The sequence below is a fragment of the Monodon monoceros genome, unplaced genomic scaffold (assembly GCF_005190385.1).
Source record: "Monodon monoceros isolate NGI ecotype Baffin Bay Population unplaced genomic scaffold, NGI_Narwhal_1 Super_Scaffold_5, whole genome shotgun sequence".
NCBI lineage: Eukaryota > Metazoa > Chordata > Mammalia > Artiodactyla > Monodontidae > Monodon > Monodon monoceros.
The window spans coordinates 79,423,986-79,444,860 of record NW_021703782.1 but is presented as its reverse complement, the minus strand read 5'-3'; the positions used below and the strand labels follow the sequence as shown (position 1 = coordinate 79,444,860).

The 20,875-nt window shown below is 39.0% G+C and overlaps 1 protein-coding gene across 2 annotated transcripts in view; it reads right to left on the bottom strand.

Moving 5' to 3' along the window:
- Window positions 1-20,725, bottom strand: part of NCBP1 (nuclear cap binding protein subunit 1) — a 44,139-nt gene extending 23,414 nt beyond the window's left edge. The window contains exons 1-8 of one of the 2 annotated variants that reach the window (XM_029201704.1): window positions 20,425-20,725; window positions 13,476-13,564; window positions 12,439-12,539; window positions 10,437-10,593; window positions 2,609-2,716; window positions 2,130-2,251; window positions 1,114-1,183; window positions 432-647 (exon numbers count right to left, since the gene is read on the bottom strand). In XM_029201704.1, the coding sequence (XP_029057537.1) occupies window positions 432-647; window positions 1,114-1,183; window positions 2,130-2,251; window positions 2,609-2,716; window positions 10,437-10,593; window positions 12,439-12,539; window positions 13,476-13,564; window positions 20,425-20,458 (897 nt within the window). In that variant the 5' untranslated portion in view covers window positions 20,459-20,725. Of the gene's footprint in view, window positions 1-431; window positions 648-1,113; window positions 1,184-2,129; window positions 2,252-2,608; window positions 2,717-10,436; window positions 10,594-12,438; window positions 12,540-13,475; window positions 13,565-20,424 lie in introns of those variants that run through there. The other variant, XM_029201705.1, reaches the window with a different exon arrangement.
- Between the last annotated feature and the right edge of the window lie 150 nt (window positions 20,726-20,875).

Sequence of the window (20,875 nt, the reverse complement as noted above, 5' to 3'; positions counted from 1 at the left end):
CATCACGTGTCACATACTGTTCTATGCACTTTATGCGTGTTAATAATTTAATCCTCATTACAACTTTGTGAGATATACACTATTATTATTCCATTAGGAAACTAAGGTAGGGAGGTAAATAACTCACTCAAGATCACACAGCTGGGCTATGACTAAGCCAGGATTAAAACCCAAACCTACTTGGCCTCTCAAACCTACACTCTTCAATTGTACACCGTGCTGTCAATTTACACTGCCTAAATATGATTTCTTGAATCATGAGGTGATACCATTCACTGAATTAAACTGTTAACTTCACTGCCAATGACCCTCTTAGATAATAAACAACTCAAAATTAAAATGTCCCATAGGCATAATTCAAACAAGATTAAACCACAATTACAACACAACACAGGCGCTTTGAAAGGCACTTTTGTTGGTCACGCATGTACCTCAGGATCATCCGTGTAATCAAACATTCTGAAGATGACCCTTGGCATCGGGTACACCGAATCTTCAGTGTGAGGAGGTGGTGTGAAAGGAGGCAGGTTGTGCTGCAGTGCTTCACACAGGATGCTGTCAAAGGCAAGATAAGGTCTTAGGATGTGCCGCTCCTGCCAGCGATCCTTTTTCAATTTCTGAATCTGGGCCCAGAGGCAATCTAAATACTAAAGACAGATTAATTTTTAACAATTAATAGATATTTGGAGGCTAGATGAAATAACATTTTGACTAGACAAAACCAAAAATCTACTGCCTTCTAAAATACAGGATACAAAAGCAAGCTAACTTACAATTAAATACAGTACTAAGGAATACTGCGAAGTCTCTGTTTTTGTTTTACTTATTTTATAAAGTCTGTCTGGGGCTGATACCTCTTATTTTTTCAAATTGGGCACTTAAATAAAAAATACATCAACTCTATGATATCTGGAATCCCAAAGAATAGGGAATGTTTTGATGACATTCTAACATTTATTAAAAATCCACTATATGCCTAGGGCTATGAGGAGCTGAACCCCTGATATGAAATGTGAAAACCCAGCTGAGGTATACAAATGGAATGATTTGAATATGTCACAGAGATAAGAATCTACTCTGTGCTTGTATCACAAGAGACTGAAGTCAATTTACCTCTTCTTGTGGATGCGGTTTCTCTGCAGTCCATACTTGTAACATGGGCACATGAGTCTTCTGGCGTCTTCTAAAGGTAAGAATGAAAATCTACGTTTAGGTTCTTAAAACATGAAAAGATATTCAGTTGCTTTCATAATTAATAAAATGCAAATTAAGGGAGTGAAACATTTTAACCTATCAGATTGGCAGATATTAGAATCTTTGATAATGTATTGCATTGCCAAAATGTAGGCAAATACACGGTTTCAAAAACATCACTGGAAGAGGGCTAACTGACAATCTCTTTAGACGACATATGGAAGAGTATAATCTCTTTGGAAGGCAATCTGACTAAGTATCAAAATTAAAATTGTTAAAGACACTTCAACCCAGCAATGCCATTTCTAAGAATTCACATCACCCCAAAACATATTTGTACATGCCACCCCAAAACATATTTGTACATGCACATAAAGACTTATGTACAAGGATATTCACTGAAACACTGTTTAAAATAGCCAAAGACTTGCAATAGCCTCAATGTCTACCAACAGGAGACTAGTTAAAGGAATTATGGTACATTAAAAGACTGGAATACCATACAGCTGTTAAAAGGAATGAGGTAGAGCTAAATATCTTATGCAACGAATCCAAACTATATTAAGAGGGAAAAAAAAGCAAGTGTGTATAGAAGAACAATGTGTATACTGGACTATCATTTGTATAAAAAGGGGGAATGACATTCAAATGTTAGCATATTCATACTCTTTCATTCTTTTGCAAACATCTATATATTATTAAAAAACAGTACAACTTTTGAAAAATATAAAACATTTGAAAAATCATTTAAAGGTACCTTAGTGTAATGAGAAAGCAGATTTTTATCTTTAGACTTCCTTTAGCTTTATTGTAACTAAGTAGATATTAACAATATCCAAAGAATTACCTATTAATAGAAAATGAAACTTATAACAAAATTCTTCTGAAAAAACTTAAGGGGACACAAAATCATTACCAAGCTGCTGTGCCCTTACTTAAGATAGCTTTCAGTGTTGGCAAAGATTCGGTCCATCTCTGCATCTTTCTTTTCGTACAACTCCTTTCCAACCCAGGGCAAAGATGATAGAAATGCATACACGTACCAATCCCGGCGCACCTAAAGAATTTTTTTAAAAAGGTACATTTAAAATAGGTGCTAGTGAATTTTCATTCATATTATATTTATTCCTGAATGAAATCCTATGGACGCAATTCAGTAGGACTTAACAAAGACATTTGGCTCATTTAGAGCATTTTTAGATATATTAGCTTTAATCTTACTAGACAATATCATTTAACCAAGGTACAGATGTTACAAGAACCCACCATTATACCAGTTGACTTAACTGTTAGACATTAAGAATTTACAATGTGATAAATCTACTGTTAATCTTCTGTTTTTATTACTAAAGGGTTACTAGTGAAAAATTCCTGGTACTATATGGACGAGACTCAGCACAAGGGGTTTTCTTACCTGAGGCACATCTTCTTCCTGAGTTACACTTACAAAATTTTCAAACATAGCAACCATTGATGGGGCAGCAATGACGTGACAATTCACAAGATCAGATAAAAAACGGACCTGGTGGGGAGAACAATTTCTATGAAATCTAAATGTCCTTTATAATAATTATAAAACAAGCAATTCTGTAATGTTTGAAACCACAGTTCTGAAAAACTACAGCCCAAGGACCAAATCTAGCCCACTGCCTGTTTTGCTTTTTGTTTGTTTGTTTTTTTGTTTTTTTTGCGGTATGCAGGCCTCTCACTGTTGTGGCCTCTCCCGTTGCGGAGCACAGGCTCCAGACGCGCAGGCTCAGCGGCCATGGCTCACGGGCCCAGCCGCTCCGTGGCATGTGGGATCTATCTGGACCGGGACACGAACCCGTGTCCCCTGCATCGGCAGGCGGACTCTCAACCACTGCGCCACCAGGGAAGCCCCCACTGCCTGTTTTTTAAGCAGTCTGCAAACTAAGAATGGTTTTTAAATATTTAAATGCTTGAAAAAAAACCCAAAAGAATATTTTGATTCATACAAATTATATGAAATTACATTTCATTGTCCACAAATCGACTTTTACACAGCCATGCTTATTTGTTTACATATTGTCTGTGGCTGCTTTTGTGCTATAACAGCAGAGCTGAATAGCTGTGACAGAGACTGTAGGAAGGACAGGAATCTGCATTTATAGCTTTACATTTATACTAAACTAAGAACCTAAACTCTAATATTCTAGCTATTACAACCAATAATCTTCTTTTCTGTTTGGCTGTAAAAAAATTTTCACTGGACCACAGAAATGGAAATTTATGAACAGATATTTATTGTGTGCCCTTTGTGTGCCACTGCTGAGCACTATTAAAGTCTCTGTCACATGGGAGCTCACAGACTAGTGGGACAAGCAAAATCTCAACCCAGATGGATAAATCCTATACTAAAAGATAAATAAAGTGTTCTAGAAACAGGGACAAAGGGAGTAGGGGGAAACATCATACAGGAGGTAACAATCGGGCTAGATAATAAAGGATGAAAAATGTAGTCCTCACGTGGACAGCAAGGAGAGGCTTCTAGGCAGAAAGGTTCAAAAACAAGGTGTGTTCAGGGACCAGCAAGTAATTCAGATAGAGCTGGAGGGTATATGGGAGGCAAAGAGAAACAGACTGGGGCAACCATGAAGGATCAGACTTAATGGAATCTGAACTCAATAGTTTGATGAGTGTCCAAACTCTTTTGATTATGTACTCAGTAGAAAAGAATTTGATCACATACCTCAACACATAAATATTTACTTATATATAAGTTGGCCCACTGTCAATCTATGTGTTATGTATTAATAAGTCTTAATTCTATTTCCATTTAAGGTAAGTAAGAGTTCTGATATTTACTTCCTGCATCATCTTGTGCACCAGGCTTTGAAGACTATCCACTGTAGAAAATGGGAAGGAACTGAGGTTTTTAACCTGTAACCAACATGAACAGAGCCTAGTTACAGAAGACCATTCTGGTGCCACTACAGAAGATAAAGTGAAAGGCAGAGAATCTGGATGCAAAAAGAGCTGTTAAGAGCTGTTAAGACATTACGAGGAAGGCATGAACTACACTAGAGGCCCTGGAGACAAGGAGAAGGGACAGACTGGAGAGAAATTTAGGAGGTAGGACAGACAGGGCTTGGAGACTGCTTGGAGTATGAGAGGGCAAAGGCAAGACAAAAATTAATGCTCAGGTTTCTGGACGGGCTATCCAGTAAATAGCAACCACTTGTGTGGGTTGGACTGAGGGTACAGAAAAGGAGGTATAAAGAATGCATTAATTCAGGGACTTCCAGGCAAGATACCTTAGGGCTATCCAGGTAGCATCTGGACCAAAGGTCTGGAGCTCAGGAGAATGGCTGAAGCAGGAGATACAGATTAGAGTTGGTAGGGGGGAAGGTCATCAAAATAAAGGTAGTTTATGAAGCTATGAGAGAATGAGAATACTTCAGCAGAGAGTGTTTGGAAAAAAGTGAAGTGAGGACAGAATCCTGGGAAACACAAAAATTTAAAGGGCAAAGGAAGGTTACCCAGTAAAAGGAGACTGAGGAATAGAAGGTAGGTGGCAGCAGGAGGTCCTGAAAAGAGTGATGCTGCAGAAACCAAGAAGTGTAAAGCATCCCATGTTACAGGGAGGTCAACTAGGATTGAGTTAACAGAAGCCACTGGACTCAGTAATGAGCTCTGTATCTTTAATAAGAATGGTCTCGGTACTTCCCTGGTGGCGCAGTGGTTAAAAATCCACCTGCCAATGCAGGAGACACGGGTTCGATCCCAGGTCCAGGAAGATCCCACAAGCCGCAAGCAACTAAGCCTGTGCACCGCAATTACTGAGCCTGCGCTCTAGAGCCTGTGAGCCACACTACTGAAGCCTGTGCACCTAGATCCCGTGGTCCGCAACAAGAGAAGCCACCGCAATGATAAGTCCATGCACTACAACAAAGAGTAGCCCCTGCTCGCTGCAACTAGAGAGAGCCCACGTGCAGCAACGAAGACCCAACGCAGCCAAAAATAAGTAAATAAAATAAATAAATTAATTTTTTTAAAAAAAGAATGGTTTCTAAAGAGCAGCTGTTGTGGTGAGTGGGGAACTGTATTTCAAGAGAAAAGATAAATTATTTGGTTGTAGCTCACCTCTCCCCTTCATCCCAACACTAAGTCATAACATACCAAAAAACAAATACAAAAAATGTTTAACAAAGATCTAGAAGAACTAAAGAACAAACAAACAGAGATGAACAATACAATAACTGAAATGAAAAATACACTAGAAGGAATCAATAACAGAATAACGGAGGCAGAAGAATGAATAAGTGAGCTGGAAGATAAAACAGTGGAAATAACTGCTGAGGAGCAGAATAAAGAAAGAAGAATGAAAAGAATTGAAGACAATCTCAAAGACCTCTGGGACAACACTAAATGCACCAACATTCAAATTATAGGGGTCTCAGAAGAAGAGAAAAAGAAAGGGTCTGAGAAAATATCTGAAGAGATTACAGGGGAAAACTTCCCTAACATGGGAAAGGAAATAGTCACCCAAGTCCAGGAAGCACGGAGAGTCCCATACAGGATAAACCCTAGGAAAAACACACCAAGACACATATTAATCACTAACAAAATTTTAATTCAAAGAAAAAGTATTAAGAGCAGCAAAGGAAAAACAAAAAATAACATACAAAGGAATCCCCATAAGGTTATCAGCTGATTTTTCAGTGGAAACTCTGCAGGCCAAAAGGGAGTAGCAGGATACACTTAAAGTGATGAAAGAGAAAAACGTACAACCAAGATTACTCTACCCAGCAAGGATCTCATTCAGATTTGATGGAGAAGTCAAAAGCTTTTCAGACAAACAAAAGCTAAGAGAATTCAGCACCACCAAACCAGCTTTACAACAAATGCTAAAGAAACTTCTCTAAGCGGGAAACACAAGAGAAGAAAAAGACCCACGAAAACAAACCCCAAACCATTAAGAAAATGGTAATAGGAACATACATATCGACAATAAACTTGAATGCAAATGGATTAAACACCCCAACCAAAAGACACAGGCTTGCTGAATGGATACAAAAACAAGACCCATATATATGCTGTCTACAAGAGACCCACTTCAGACCTAGGGACATATACAGACTGAAAGTGAAGGGATCGAAAAAGATATTCCATGCAAATGGAAATCAAAAGAAAGCTGGAATAGCAATACACATATCAGATAAGATAGACTTTAAAATAAAGACTGCTACAACAGATAAGGAGGGACACTACATAATGATCAAAGGATCAATCCAAGAAGATGATATAACAATTATAAATGTTTATGTACCCAACAGAGGAGCACTTCAATACATAAGGCAAATGCTAACAACCATGAAAAGAGAAATCGACAGTAACACAATAATAGTAGGGGACTTAAACACCCCACTTATACCAATGGACAGATCATCCAAATTGAAAATAAGGAAACACAAGCTTTAAATGACACAACAGACCAGACAGATCTAATTGGTATTTATAGAACATTCCACCCGAAAGTGGCAGAATACACTTTCTTCTCAAATGCACATGGAACATTCTCCAGGAAAGATCACATCTTGGTTCACAAATCAAGCCTTGGAAAACTTAAGAAAACTGAAATCCTACCAAGCATCTTTTCTGACCACAGCACTATGAGACTGGAAATCAATTACAGGAAAAAAACTGTAAAAAACACAAATACATGGAGGCTAAACAGTGGTCTACTAAATAACCAAGAGATCACTGAAGAAATCAAAGAAGAAATTAAAAAATACATAGAAACAAATGACAACGAAAACATGACAACCCAAAACCTATGGGATGCAGCAAAAGCAGTTCTAAGAGGGAAGTTTATAGCAATTCAATCTCACCTCAAGAAACAAGAAAAATATCAAATAAACATCTAACTCTACACTTAAAACAACTAGAGAAAGAAGAACAAAGAAAACCCAAAGTTAGTAGAAGGAAAGAAATCATAAAGATCAGAGCAGAAATAAATGAAATAGAAATGAAGAAAACAATACCAAGATCAATGTAACTAAAAGCTGGTTCTTTGAGAAGATAAACAAAGTTGATAAACCCTTAGCCAGACTAATCAAGAAAAAAAGGAAGAGGACGCAATTCGATAAAATTAGAAATGAAAAAGGAGAAATCACAACTGACACTGCAGACATACAAAGGATTATAAGAGACTACTACAAAAAACTATATGCCAATAAAAATGGACAACCACGAAGAAATGGACAAACTCTTGGAAAGGTACAATTTTCCAAGACTGAACCAGGAAGAAGTAGAAAATATAAATAGATCTATCACAAGTAATGAAATTGAAACCATAATTAAAAATCTTCCAACAAACAAAAATCCAGAACCAGATGGCTTCACAGGCGAATTCTATCAAACATTTAGAGAAGAGCTAACACCAATCCTTCTCAAACTCTTCCAAAACATTGCAGAGGGAGAATCACTCCCAAATTCATTCTATGAAGCCACCATCACCGATACCAAAACCAGAAAAAGAGATCACAAAAAAAGAAAATTATAGACCAATTATCACTGATGAACATAGATACAAAAATCCTGAACAAAATACTAGCAAACAGAATCCAACAGCACATTAAAAGGATCACCATGATCAAGTGGGATTTATCCCAGGGATGCAAGGATTCTTCAATATATGCAAATCAATCAATGTGATACACCACATTAAAAAATTAAGGAATAAAAACCATATGATCATCTCAATATATGCAGAAAAAGCTTTTGACAAAATTCTACACCCATTTATGATAAAAACTCTCCAGAAAATGGGCACAGAGGGAACCTAGCTCAACATAAAAAAAGGCCATATATGACAAACCCACAGCAAGCATCATACTCAATGGTGAAAAACTGAAAGCATTTCCACTAAGATCAGGAACAAGACAAGGATGTCCACTCTTGCCACTCTTATTCAACATAGTTTTGGAAGTCCTAGCCACAACAATCAGAGAAGAAAAAGAAATAAAAGGAATACAAATTGGAAAAGAAGGAGTAAAACTGCCACTGTTTGCTGGTGACATGATACTATACATAGAAAATCCTAAAGATGCCACCAGAAAACTAATCAATGAATTTGGTAAGGTTGCAGGATACAAAATCAATGCACAGAAATCTTTGGCATTCCTGTACATCAACAATGAAAAATCAGAAAGATAAATTAGGGAAACACTCCTGTTTACCACTGCAACAAAAAGAATAAAATACCTAGGAATAAACCTGCCTAAGGAGGCAAAATACTTGTACTCACAAAACTATAAAACACTGACGAAAGAAATCAAAGATGACATAAACAGATGGAGAAATATACCATGTTCTTGGTTTGGAAGAATCAATATTGTGAAAATGACTATACTACCCAAAGCAATGTACAGATTCAATGCAATCCCTATCAAACTACCAACAGTATTCTTCACAGAATTAGAACAAAAAATCTTACAATTCGTATGGAAACACAAAAGACCCAAATAGCCAAAGCAATCTTGAGAAAGAAAAATGGAGTTGCAGGAATCAGGCTCCCTGACTTCAAACCATACCACAAAGGTACAGTAATCAAGACAATATGGTACTGGCTCAGAAACATAAATATACATCAATGGTACAGGACAGAATGCCCAGAGATAAACCCACACACATATGGGCACCTAATTTACGACAAAGGAGGCAAGAACATACAATGGAGAAAAGACAGCCTTTTCAATAAGTGGTGCTGGGAAAACTGGACAGCTACATGTAAAAGAATGAAATTAGAACACTACCTAACACCATACACAAAAATAAACTCCAAATGGATTAAAGAGTTAAATGTTAAGACCAGACACTATAAAACTTTTAGAGGAAAACATAGGAAAAACACTCTTTGACATAAACCACAGCAAGATCTTTTTTGACCCAACTCCTAGAGTAACAGAAATAAAAACAAAAATAAACAAATGGGATTTAATTAAACTTAAAAGCTTTTGCACAGCAAAGGAAACCATAAACAAGACAAAAAGACAACCCTCAGAATGGGAGAAAATATTTGCAAATGAAACAAAGGATTAATCTCCAAAATATACAAACAGCTCATGGAGCTCAATCAAAAAAACAAACAATCCGGTTAAAAATTGGGCAGAAGACCTAAATAGACATTTCACCAAGGAAGACATACAGATAGCCAAGAGGCAAATGAAAAGATGCTCAACATCACTAATTATTAGAGAAATGCAAATCAAAACTACAATAAGGTATCACCTCACGCCAGTCAGAATGGCCATTATCAAAAAAGCTAGAAACAATAAATGCTGGAAAAGGTATGGTGAAAAGGGAACCCTTCTACACTGTTGGTGGGAATGTAAATTGATACAACCACTATGGAGAACAGTATGGAGGTTCCTTAAAAAACTACAAATAGAACTACCATATGACCCAGCAATCCCATTACTCAGCATATACCCTGAGAAAACCATAATTCAGAAAGAGACATGCACCACAATGTTTACTGCAGCACTATTTACGATAGCCAGGACACGGAACCAACCTAAGTGTCCATTGACAGATGAATGGATAAAGAAGATGTGGCACATATATACAGTGGAATATTACTCAGCCATAAAAGGAAACGAAATTGAGTTATTTGTAGTGAGGTGGATGGACCCAGTCTGTCATACAGAGTGAAGTAAGTCAGAAAGAGAAAAACAAATACCGTATGCTAACGCATATATATGGAATCTAAAAAAAAAAAAAAGGTAGTGATGAACCTAGTTGCAGGGCAGGAATAAAGAGGCAGACATAGAGAATGGACTTGGTGACATGGGGTGGGTGGGCAAAGTGAGAGTAGCATCGACATATATACACTACCGAATGTAAAACAGTTGGCTGGTGGGAAGCAGCAGCATAGCATAGGGAGATGGGTTCGGCGCTTTGCGATGACCTAGAGGGGTGGGATACGGAGGATGGGAGGGAGGCTCAAGAGGGAGGGGATATGGGGACGCGTATGCATATGGCTGATTCGCTTTGTTGTGCAACATAAACTAACACGGTATTGTGAAGCAATTATACTCCAATAAAGATTAAAAAAAAAAAAAACGGTTTCAAAAGAGCAGCTGTTGTGGTGAGTGGGGAACTGTATTTCAAGAGAAAAGATAAATTATTTGGTTGTAGCTCACCTCTCCCCTTCATCCCAACACTAAGTCATAACATACCAAAAAGCTCCCCAAAAGCCAAAAAAACAAAAAACTTACCAAATATACAGCTTCATTATAATTGTTTGCTTTCAACGATTCTTTAAGTTGACGAATCATGGCTTCTACAAATTCTCCACCGAAGTTGTAATTCCTGGCATTTAGTAGTCCAACTAATGTTGTATAAATTGTCAACTTCTCAGGTAACAGACGTGCACTGATTTGAGAACCCAGCACAATAAGAAGATCCCAAAACAACAGCATTAAATTGCTGAATTTTATACTATATAAAATTTTAAATTGTTTTACTAACTTTAGAAAAGCATGACATTTAGCTATGTTTTTAAAACAATGTCAGAAAAGGCAAAAATATTGAGAAGAGTTGCAGACATGGCTCCCTCAATTTTTTCATTTTAATTCTAATTAGTTAATCCAAGAGTTAAGAAAGTAAAACACTCTAATTGTGAAATCAAACTAAAATAGATAACTGACACTAGACCAGTTTTTCTTGCAATGTGCTTAGTGGAACTGAATAGCAGGTCTACAGAAAATGGTTTCCATGGTAAAATATCTGGCAATTGCTGAGTGAAACAAGGTTCTTTAATGCAGAATCATTAAGGGGGAGATGGAGCAATCAATATTTCTAAACTTAGCCGACCAAATGTCACGGGATCAGAATTTCACTTTGAGAAACACTATTCTAGTTGCTTAGAAAAAATTCAGAACTAAAACCAGTTCCTGTCAGTTAAAGTGTTGAATTTTTAACATGGTACTCTGATAGAGTAAGATTTCTTTACGTCCAGTTTGCTTACTCAAGTGTGTTAATTTTCATTAAAGTTATTTGAAAAGCAGAGAAGAGGATTACAGTAATAAATCTTTGAAAAAAGCAAATGTTGATCCCTAATTTAGGCAGCCTTTAGAAATCAGCTCAAAGAAGAAAAGCAAATGGGAACTCCTGATTATTCAGATTCTCTTATACTTTTTGCATTTTCCCAAGGTTCCTAGCAAAGAGTGTTAGGGACAATTTAGGTTTTAAAAAAATAACTGCATTGATAGTAACAATTCCTCCTCAACCCTCCCCTGCTTCAAAGTCATGGCTTCCATCAGAGTTTAAGCATAAATCTACTCTATTCTAATAAATGCTTTCAGAACAGAAGGAATCTACGGATAACTATAGCCAAATAACTTTTCTTAGTATTAAGTTTCTTAGTCTAAGGACATGTCTTCCTGAATATTAACTAGATTCCTTAAAAAAACTGTATCTGAAATTATTTGTACTTTATGAGATGTTAAAGTAAAATCCACTGACAGTTTCAATTTGTGTGTACATTTTTAAATTTCAAAACTGGGCTGTAAGCAATTTAAAAAACCCATTATTTTAAAATAACTGAAATAACATTTTAAGGCACCTTTATAATGAAGACTCCTTTATCCAGAAGTCATAGATCCTCCTTTGCAAAGCATACAGTTTAGAGTGACCAATGTCCACCTGAGTGATGAGGAAGTCTGGATTGCTAATTCCACTGTTGGGAGAGACTGTTTCATGATTTCATGTGAGACTTTTCCCATTCTAATGTCCTTACAAATTAAATGCTGATACTCGTTCTAGCTAACCTAATTCAGAGAAAGATTATGCCTATTATATGTCATGGCTTCAAAAGTATCTTCAGCCTTCTAAGAAGGGCTATTGTTACTCGAGTGACTGGTTCTCAAATATGTTTGATACTACTGATTAAAAGTATAAATTAAACTCTATTATATATATTTAATTGTACGTGCTTAAAAGAAAATCGCTGAATGTGAAGTTGTCTACTTTCTCACTTAAAAGTAGTCAACTCAAATGATTCTAAGGATACAAGAAACGAAACAAAGAAAATGCTCAATTTTCATCCTATTTATCGCTGAGTTCGCCAAAGGGCAAAAGGTCATTTCATTTGACAAATTCCCCACAGAATGAAAGCAGATGACATATGAAACATAAACACATCTTCTGAACATTCACAAGCATTTAAGAGTAGATAATACATTATCACCTGGATTCATAAATCTTTTGTATACATACACTGTACAAAGAAGCCTTAAGATCTTGCTCTTATAGTTAGGAAGATCAGCTTCCAAAACGCCAGCCAAGCCTTCTAGGTTGCTCTCCAAAGAGCAGGCACTCTGTAGAGGATAGCATATTAAATACCTGTCAAGTACTCAGCAATTAGTGCATTAAAATTTTCTAGGTGACGATAAAAAAGTTACACATAAGGCACTGACAGTTTAGTATAAATAAATTCAGGTTGTTACTATTCCTTAGAAAACCATGAAAAGAGAACGAATAAAATTAAAAAAGCAATCTAAGACAGCAAAACAAGTATTAGAAATGGGAGGACATTCTGGGCTCTATTCTACTTCTCTAACTAATTCACTTAACTGTATGACTGGGCAAATTACCTCACCTATTCAGAACTTCCTTGGTCTCCATTTTTTTTTAATACATTAAAAAAAATTTTTTTTAATTTATTTAATTAATTTATTTAATTAATTTATTTTTGGCTGCATTGGGTCTTCATTGCTGTGCACAGGCTTCCTCTAGTTGTGGCCAGCGGGGACTACTCCTCGCCGTGGTGTGCGGGCTTCTCATTATGGTGGCCTCTCCTGTTGCGGAGCATGGGCTCTAGGTGCGCGGGCTTCAGTAGTTGTGGCTCACGGGCTCCAGAGGGCAGGCTAAGTAGCTGTGGCACACGGGCCCGGGCCCAGCTGCTCCATGGCATGCGGGATCTTCCCAGACCAGGGCTCGAACCCATGTCCCCTGCATTGGCAGGCAGATTCCCAACCACTGCGCCACCAGGGAAGCCCCTGGTCTTCATTTTTAAATTGAGTGGACTATTCCCTAAGGTCCCTTCTAAGACTCATATCCTATGAAAATTACTAATAACATTTAACTCTCTGCATTCCAAGGCTTTTAATATGCATTTACTTTGGGATATAGATATATGGCAATACAAACTTTGCCCACAACTTAGATCATCAAGCTTGCAGATGCAGAAACTAATCAAGCACAGTTAACTACAACCCTAAGCCCATCACAGTCTCTGCCTATTTTGATCATACCTTTTCTCCTACTTTGCATATTAAAGATTCCAAATGATCTTCAGTTTCATTTGCATCAGAGGTCTTTCTTCTTTTGTGAGGCTGTCCCCCTGTTTCAACAATGTAAAAAAGTGAACATTACACGATGAATCTGTTATCAAAAACGTTAACTTTTTTAATGCTATAATCACTTTTGTACCAGAAGCCCTACTATTTACACACAGTAGAAGTGCTTAACCGACCCTCCACTTCTCAGACAAGGCTAGATCAACCAACAGTCTCCATACCCAGTGGCACCATAATAACTCCAGGAAGCATTATTTATGTTAAATTTTGTGATTATAGTGCCCCCATGGAGCAACGCAATGCAGCAGCCCTGTTCATTTCTATGCATAGGCAGCAAAGGTGCCCATAACATGCTAACCACTAGCAGTTAGAAGACTCCCTGTAACACTCATGTATGGCTACTCCCATTCTTTGAACTTGAGTTGTTTATTCATCCTTAGTCACTTGTTCCTGAAACCTGTCAGTGCCAGTAGTATTCATTATTTTAATAATGAAAATTATGTAAACTGATGAAATATGGGTGTAAAACCCAAGTTGAATGCTGTGGAAAGACTTGATTGGGGGGAAAAAAGTTTTTAAAAAAGAAAGGTATGAAGAGGAAAACTTCAAAAGATGGGAAAGGGAGCAAAAAACATTAGGATTCCTCACTAGTTTTTACAAATGTCTGAGCTCTTAACTCTTCAATTAATGGTTTTGGTTCTACAGACCTTGCAGCACTAGGGTCTAGTTCATCCCAAACAGTGAGAATTACAATCAGCAGACATACTCAAAGAAAAGTCTTGAGTACTATATCAAACAATCGGTGGGGAAAAGGTATATGATTTATGGTTTCCTGCTTTAACCAGCTCTTGGTTCCGTACTTTACCGATCCTATTATGTTCAAAAACGGTGTCATTCAGAGTTGTGCAAACAAATAAAAACTACCATTCTGAAATCATTAGCAGTCTTCTCTCTGTCATTTTGGTCACTAAAGAATTCAATTTGAATGAAGCTGTGCTACAAATCATCCTTAAGCACTGGACTGTGTATTTTCGGTCTTGCTGTTAGTGATCTCTTACTACCAATATTTTGTTTAAAACCTCAACATACCCACCTTATATCCTTTTGTGGACTAACATAAAGCTGAAAAAATTTCAAATAAGGTGTTAAATATGGAACATGACGCTGTTGCTGCACACAATGTTGGCTAGTCTCCCAGTATAATTCAATTTTTAACTTCCACCAATTAGATTATTAGGATGGCATGTGAACAAGGCAGCAATAATCTGTAACTGTGTTGGAGATCTGTATTAATAATGAAAATCTGCAGATATAGGATTACTCAGTAGCAAGTTATATTTTTAATCTTCTCCAGACTTGTACAGCCAAAGGAACTGAACCATTTTTACAGAGTTCATAATTACTTACTTGCCACTGGAACATTTGACTTGAAAAATACAATGATTTTCATAAAACACAGCACTTGGCTATTCTAAGCTTGGGGTGTTAAAAATTTTTCCAATGTCTGAAATGATCTTCAGGTACTTACCACCTGAACTCAAGGTGAATAAAACCGATCTATTACTTTCTAGATAGGGCCAAACAAAGTATTATAAAAGGCCACAGGGCAAAGCACTGTGTGCTTTGACCCCCCCCCCCCCACCCAGCCCCTTAGTTATCATTAGGATCTGGTTTAAATAACCACTGAATTTTGAAGGGATAGTTTTGAAGGGATAATGCCATAAAAAATATAATACACATGCAGCATGACAGCTGTGATGTATTCCTGGAGATATGTGTCCGTGTAAAGTTGTGGACATGTGTGGTATTGTGGGATCAGTGACCTTGATTGTCAAATATACATTAAACTGAAGTCACAGGATCTCTATAAAGGTTCCACCACCCCAAGAGCCAAATTCGACACAAAGGACTTCTATTTCCAGGATTCATTCATTGAAAAAAATGACATATTTGCTGCGATGTTTATATAAGCTATCAGCCAGGACATTAAAATAGCCTTCTCCAAAAGCAGTGGTTCTCAACTGGGTTGGATTTTTGTCCCCCAGGAGCCACTTGGCAATCTCTGGAGACATTTTTAGTTGTCACAACTCTGTCATCCAGTGGGCAGGGGCCAGAGATTCTACTAAACATACCACATTGCACAGGACAACTCCCAACAACAAAGAATAATCCAGCCCAAAATGGCAACAGTGCTGATGTTGAGAAACTCTGTTCTAGAAAGCAGAATATACTAAATGTTCTTCAGAACCAGATTCTGGTAAGGCTGGGAGAATGCAGATGCTAAAAAACTAGCTGAATTAGAGCAGTTTTTTTTTTTTTAAACTTTAACCATTGTTCCTTTCTTTCTGGCCCATCTACTATGCCAAAACCCTTTATCCCACATCCCACCTCCACACCCTCTCTAAATTAACCATCCAGCTGGCTTGTTCTCAAATCAGTTTAGAATTATACCCCAGTCTTTAAAGCAACCCTCCTAGGCCCTCTTGTAAGACTGAAAAGAAGAAAATACTGCTGTGGGGAGAGAAAGTAGGATTTCTGAAGAAAAACTAGAAAATACAGTATACAGTCCTATCTCTGAAGTGTAACTCTTCTTTTCTCTTCTTCTTCTCATTTTTACTATGCTTGGAGAATGAGAAGAGGCAGAAAGTATTAAGAAGTAAGAGATGCCCCACACTCACCTGATATTGGAGAGAATATAAAGCGGGGTGGGAGGGGGACGTACAGACACAATGTGAACTCATGCACAGTAACAGGATACTGAACTCAAGAGAATGTGGGCAAGAGCATGGGGAAGTAGAATAAAGCACTTTAAAGAAGAATAAAATTTTGGGAATGAGCTGAATGTTTTCACCTACCCTCAAGAAAGCATATCTAAGGTAGCTCCCAAAACAACAACAGATTTTATATTAACATGTTAACTAAGTAGAAGTTTTACAATGTAAATTAAAGCTACACATTAGCACTTCGTTCTGACACCTTGGCTAGAAGAGAGAAGCAAGTCTCTATTAAAACCCATCAGAAAGGGGCTTCCCTGGTGGCACAGTGGTTAAGAATCCACCTGCCAATGCAGGGGACACGGGTTCGATCCCTGATCTGGGAAGATTGCAACTAAGCCCGTGTGCCACAATTACTGAGCCTGCATGCTAGACCCCGCGAGCCAAAACTACTGAGCCCTTGTGCCACAACTACTGAAGCCTGTGCGCCTAGAGCCTGTGCTCTGCAACAAGAGAAGTCCGCGCACCGCAGCTAGAAAAAGCCCATGCTCAGCAACTAAGATCCAATGCAGCCAAATAAAAACGCAACAAAAAAGCCATCAGAAAGAATCTTAATACACCAAATAATTTTTCGCCTGTAAGGTGATCCTTATTCTATATGGATACACTGTACTACACATCTTATATCCTTATTTAGAATTATATGTACTATAAAAAATTTTAGACCCACAAAGTGGAAACAAAAACCAACTCTGTAAAAGAGAAAGTAACAAAAACAACAAGGGAAAGGGGAAAAGTAAAGCACCTCGATCCTGCAGGTTTAAAGAAGTAACCATCACTTCTGAAACAAACTATACTTTTTGTCAGAATTACAAATCCCTTCACTTCTATTCGTTTTTTTTCTGTTTTGTTTTGTTTTTTCTTTTTGTTTTTTTTGTGGTACGCGGGTCTCCCACTGTTGTGGCCTCTCCCGTTGTGGAGCACAGGCTCCGGACGCGCAGGCTCAGCGGCCATGGCTCACAGGCCCAGCCGCTCCGCGGCATGTGGGATCTTCCCGTACCGAGGCATGAACCTGCATCCCCTGCAATGGTAGGCGGATTCCCAACCACTGCGCCACCAGGGAAGCCCCTTCTATTCGTTTTATTTTCTATAGTTAGGTAAAAGAACAGTCACCACCTAAAAGGTAAGGACCTAATTCTAAGTAGCTTAAAAGGGACTAATATGGGGTTTTGGCCAAGATTATGGACAATCTAAAAACTTTCTTAAAAGAACAAAGCAATATATTGAACATCTATTGTATGCATATCCAAAATAACTGAAAAGCTTCAGAGACATTCTTAAAAAGAGTCTAAGAAATGAGTTAGATTTAGCACTGGACCAGTATCCATACACATTAATTTCCATTTAGGACTTTCCTTTCCTTGTCTATAAATCCATCTCTAGGTGAACTTCATTGGTATAGCTTCCAGAACTTATCTCCTTGGATCAAGGACACTCTAGTCTCAGCACAGAGATACAATTTTAAAATTGCCCTCTGTGAGCTGATCCTCTGCTACCCTTCCGATCTTATCTCCTACAACTCTCCCCCTCACTCACTCTGCTACAGCAACACTGGCCTCCTTGCTGTTTCAGGATGATAGGAATACTCTAGCCTTAAAGCCTTTGCACTTCAGGCTCCATTTGCTTAGACTACTGCATTTCCCCCACACTGCCATCTGGTTTGCCCCCTCACCTCCTGCAGGTCTTTGATCAGATGTGATTCTCAGTGAGGCCTTCCCTGACCAACGAATACAAAATGGCAACTCCTCCCCGACAGCAGCCTCTACTCTCTTTACCCAGTTTTCTTTTTCTCCATAGCACTTAACACCATATGATACACTATATTTACTTGATTGTTGTCTGCCTGTAAAAGGGCATCTTTATATTGTCCACTGCTGTACTGTCAGTAGTTAGAACTGTGCCTGGCACTGTTAAATATTTGTTGAATAAATTATTATATCTAGTCAAGCCATATGAAAAGCCATGGTAGTCAGTGACTGATAAGAGCTGACAATAATCCAGAAATGCTCAGATGCATCTATTTAATACAACAATAATAATTCAGCCTATTTTAAAATAGCTTTCTGCAGTATTTAAGCTTCCAATATTTCTGATTTTTAAAAAAATTAGTAGATGCTTAACCAAAAGAAAAGTATCTAAAATATTTGATTCAGATCACCATTTAGGATAAACCCTAGCTGTTCATTACCCAAACTTCTGCAATTTACAAAAGTTCCAGACTTGATGTAGTATCTAAGAGGCACTATAAACTGCCCCTCGACTACTATATTATTCATAGTAAACTCTGGTTAATTAACTCCTTATTTTGTTTTGTCTTTACGTATTTATTCTGAGGTTCCTGCAGCAAGACCCGAATGGACAGTGATTTAGCTGCCAGAAGCTAACTCCTAAGAAAGTTATGCCAGCATCCCAATAACCAAAGCCAAAGTTGTTTTCCTACATATTCACATCCAATTTCTCCAGGCTGCCCCTTGGAAACATTTTCTCTCCCTTTAGGGATGCCCTAGAAGAGAGAAGAAGAAGAGTAGAGAAAGCATGAGAAGAGTAAAGAAAATGGGAAGAACTTTAAAAGCCTCAACTTCTCCAAACCCCAAGTGATGACTTCTAGGAGATTAAGTTTTTAATTAATCAAAGGCAAAGCACCTGAAAACTATTTTCTGTGCCCTGTATGTACATTATACAAAGAAGCCTCCTGTGTTTAAAAAAAAAAAAAAAAAATCAAAGCATGCAGCATAGTAATACCTGTGTAGTGACAAGAACCTTGGACTTGCTTTCCAAGGTATTCCAGGTATTACTGGTGCCTGGGCACTGCTAATCGTGTCTCCATGTTAATTACACTAAAATTTTAGACCCTTAAGTGTCAGATGAGAAGGCTGAACTAGAATATCCTCTCAAGCCATGCCCTAGCAGAAATCTGGTATTTCACTGTTAAAACTAAATTAGTGGGATTCTACTCCTGCCCCAAAGTGCCCCAACATTCAAGGAGAGAAAAATGTTAGTGGAGAAAATTAATTCAAATGTTCTGTTCTGTACTTTTTCTTACATTGTCGACATCTGCTAATGTTTACCACCTCTTAAGCATTAACAGGTGATAAAATACACACCATCATGAGCAATCAGTCACCTGTGTTACCTCATTTAATCCTCACAAAACCGAGAGGTATGTATCATTACTTCTATATTACAGACTAAGGTTTAAAGAGGTGATATAACCTGGGCAAGATCACAAAGTAAATGGCAGGGTCCAGCTTTGAACTTAAGCCCTCTGATTCCAAAGTCTGGCCTCTTAACCACTACACTACACTCTTTTCAAAGAACAATACCCTAAAATATTAATAACAGAATTACTGTTAGTTTTTCTTTTTTTGGATGTGTGTTCTTGACTGATTTTTGTAATGTAAGCACCTTTTCTATTTTTAACTAGCAAAATTACTCTTGGTTTTTATGATGGCAACTCCATGATCCCCATGAGCGCAACCATGCAAATGGAGATGAGAATTTAGATCTAAATCTCTACGAGCTCTCCAGTCTTCCGGCACTTTTTCTTACACGAGAGAAATATGCTTACGGCCAGTTCAAAATCTAACACAACAACCTACGTACATCTTTTTTTTTAGAGACCTCTTGGGTGTGGATAAGAAACCGATTTCTTTCCTTGCCGCTTGAAAAAAGACAAAACTACGGATGACCGGTACAGGAGAGAGCTCAGATTGCGATTCATCAGGTCTCTCGTCTTCTGAGAGCCCTTTTTAGGTGCAGTTTGAGGGTCAAAACGAGACACGGGGATGAGTGGGTCCCTGTCACTATCCCTAAGAGGCGGCGGCACAGACACAGGTGTACTTCCCTGCTCGGCGGTGCTAAGGGCCAAATCTTGAAGAGTCCTTAGAGACCAGGGGTCCACCAGGCCGCTCCTCGGCCGACGACTGAAGGAGGCGGGGTGGGGAGAAGCAGGGGCTTTTCAGAAGTCGCCCGGCCACACTCTCGCTGTACCACCCGCTTCTCTCCGCGGCTCCCCGAACGCTCCCGGAGGGAAGGGCTTCCCATCCCTTCGCTCGAGACCCGAAGACCAAAGAAGCCAAAGCTCGACCCCTCCTGGGCGCGGCCTCGGCGGCCGAGCCCAGGGCACTCACCATCGTTCTCGTCGCTGTGCCGTCGCCGTGACATGCCGCACGCCGGTGCGCCGCCGAGCCGAAACGCCGGGCGGGAAGCGCGGCAGGAACCTTCGGGCAGCCGGCCGGCGCGAGGACAGCGGTGAGGCGCGCGGAGTGGCCGTCGCGCAGGCGCACTCGCTCGCGACGGCTCCCGGAAGCACAAGAGGGAGAAGTGGCCTGGTGGCTCTGCGGGCTTGGATCCGGGAGGGCCGGCGTCTGGAAGCTCACCAGGCCGCGGGCGTCTGCTCCGCTCGCAACCGCCCTCTCGGGCTACCTCCGCCTCTCGGCTGCTTCCTTCGCCCGCCTTCCCTCGAAGTCCTTCCGGGGCCACGCGGAGAGCACCGCCTTTTCAGCCAGCCCGAGCCCGTCGGCCGCGAGCCACACCAGGCGGCCAATGGTCTAGGAAGGACGCTCTAGTCCCCGCCTCCAC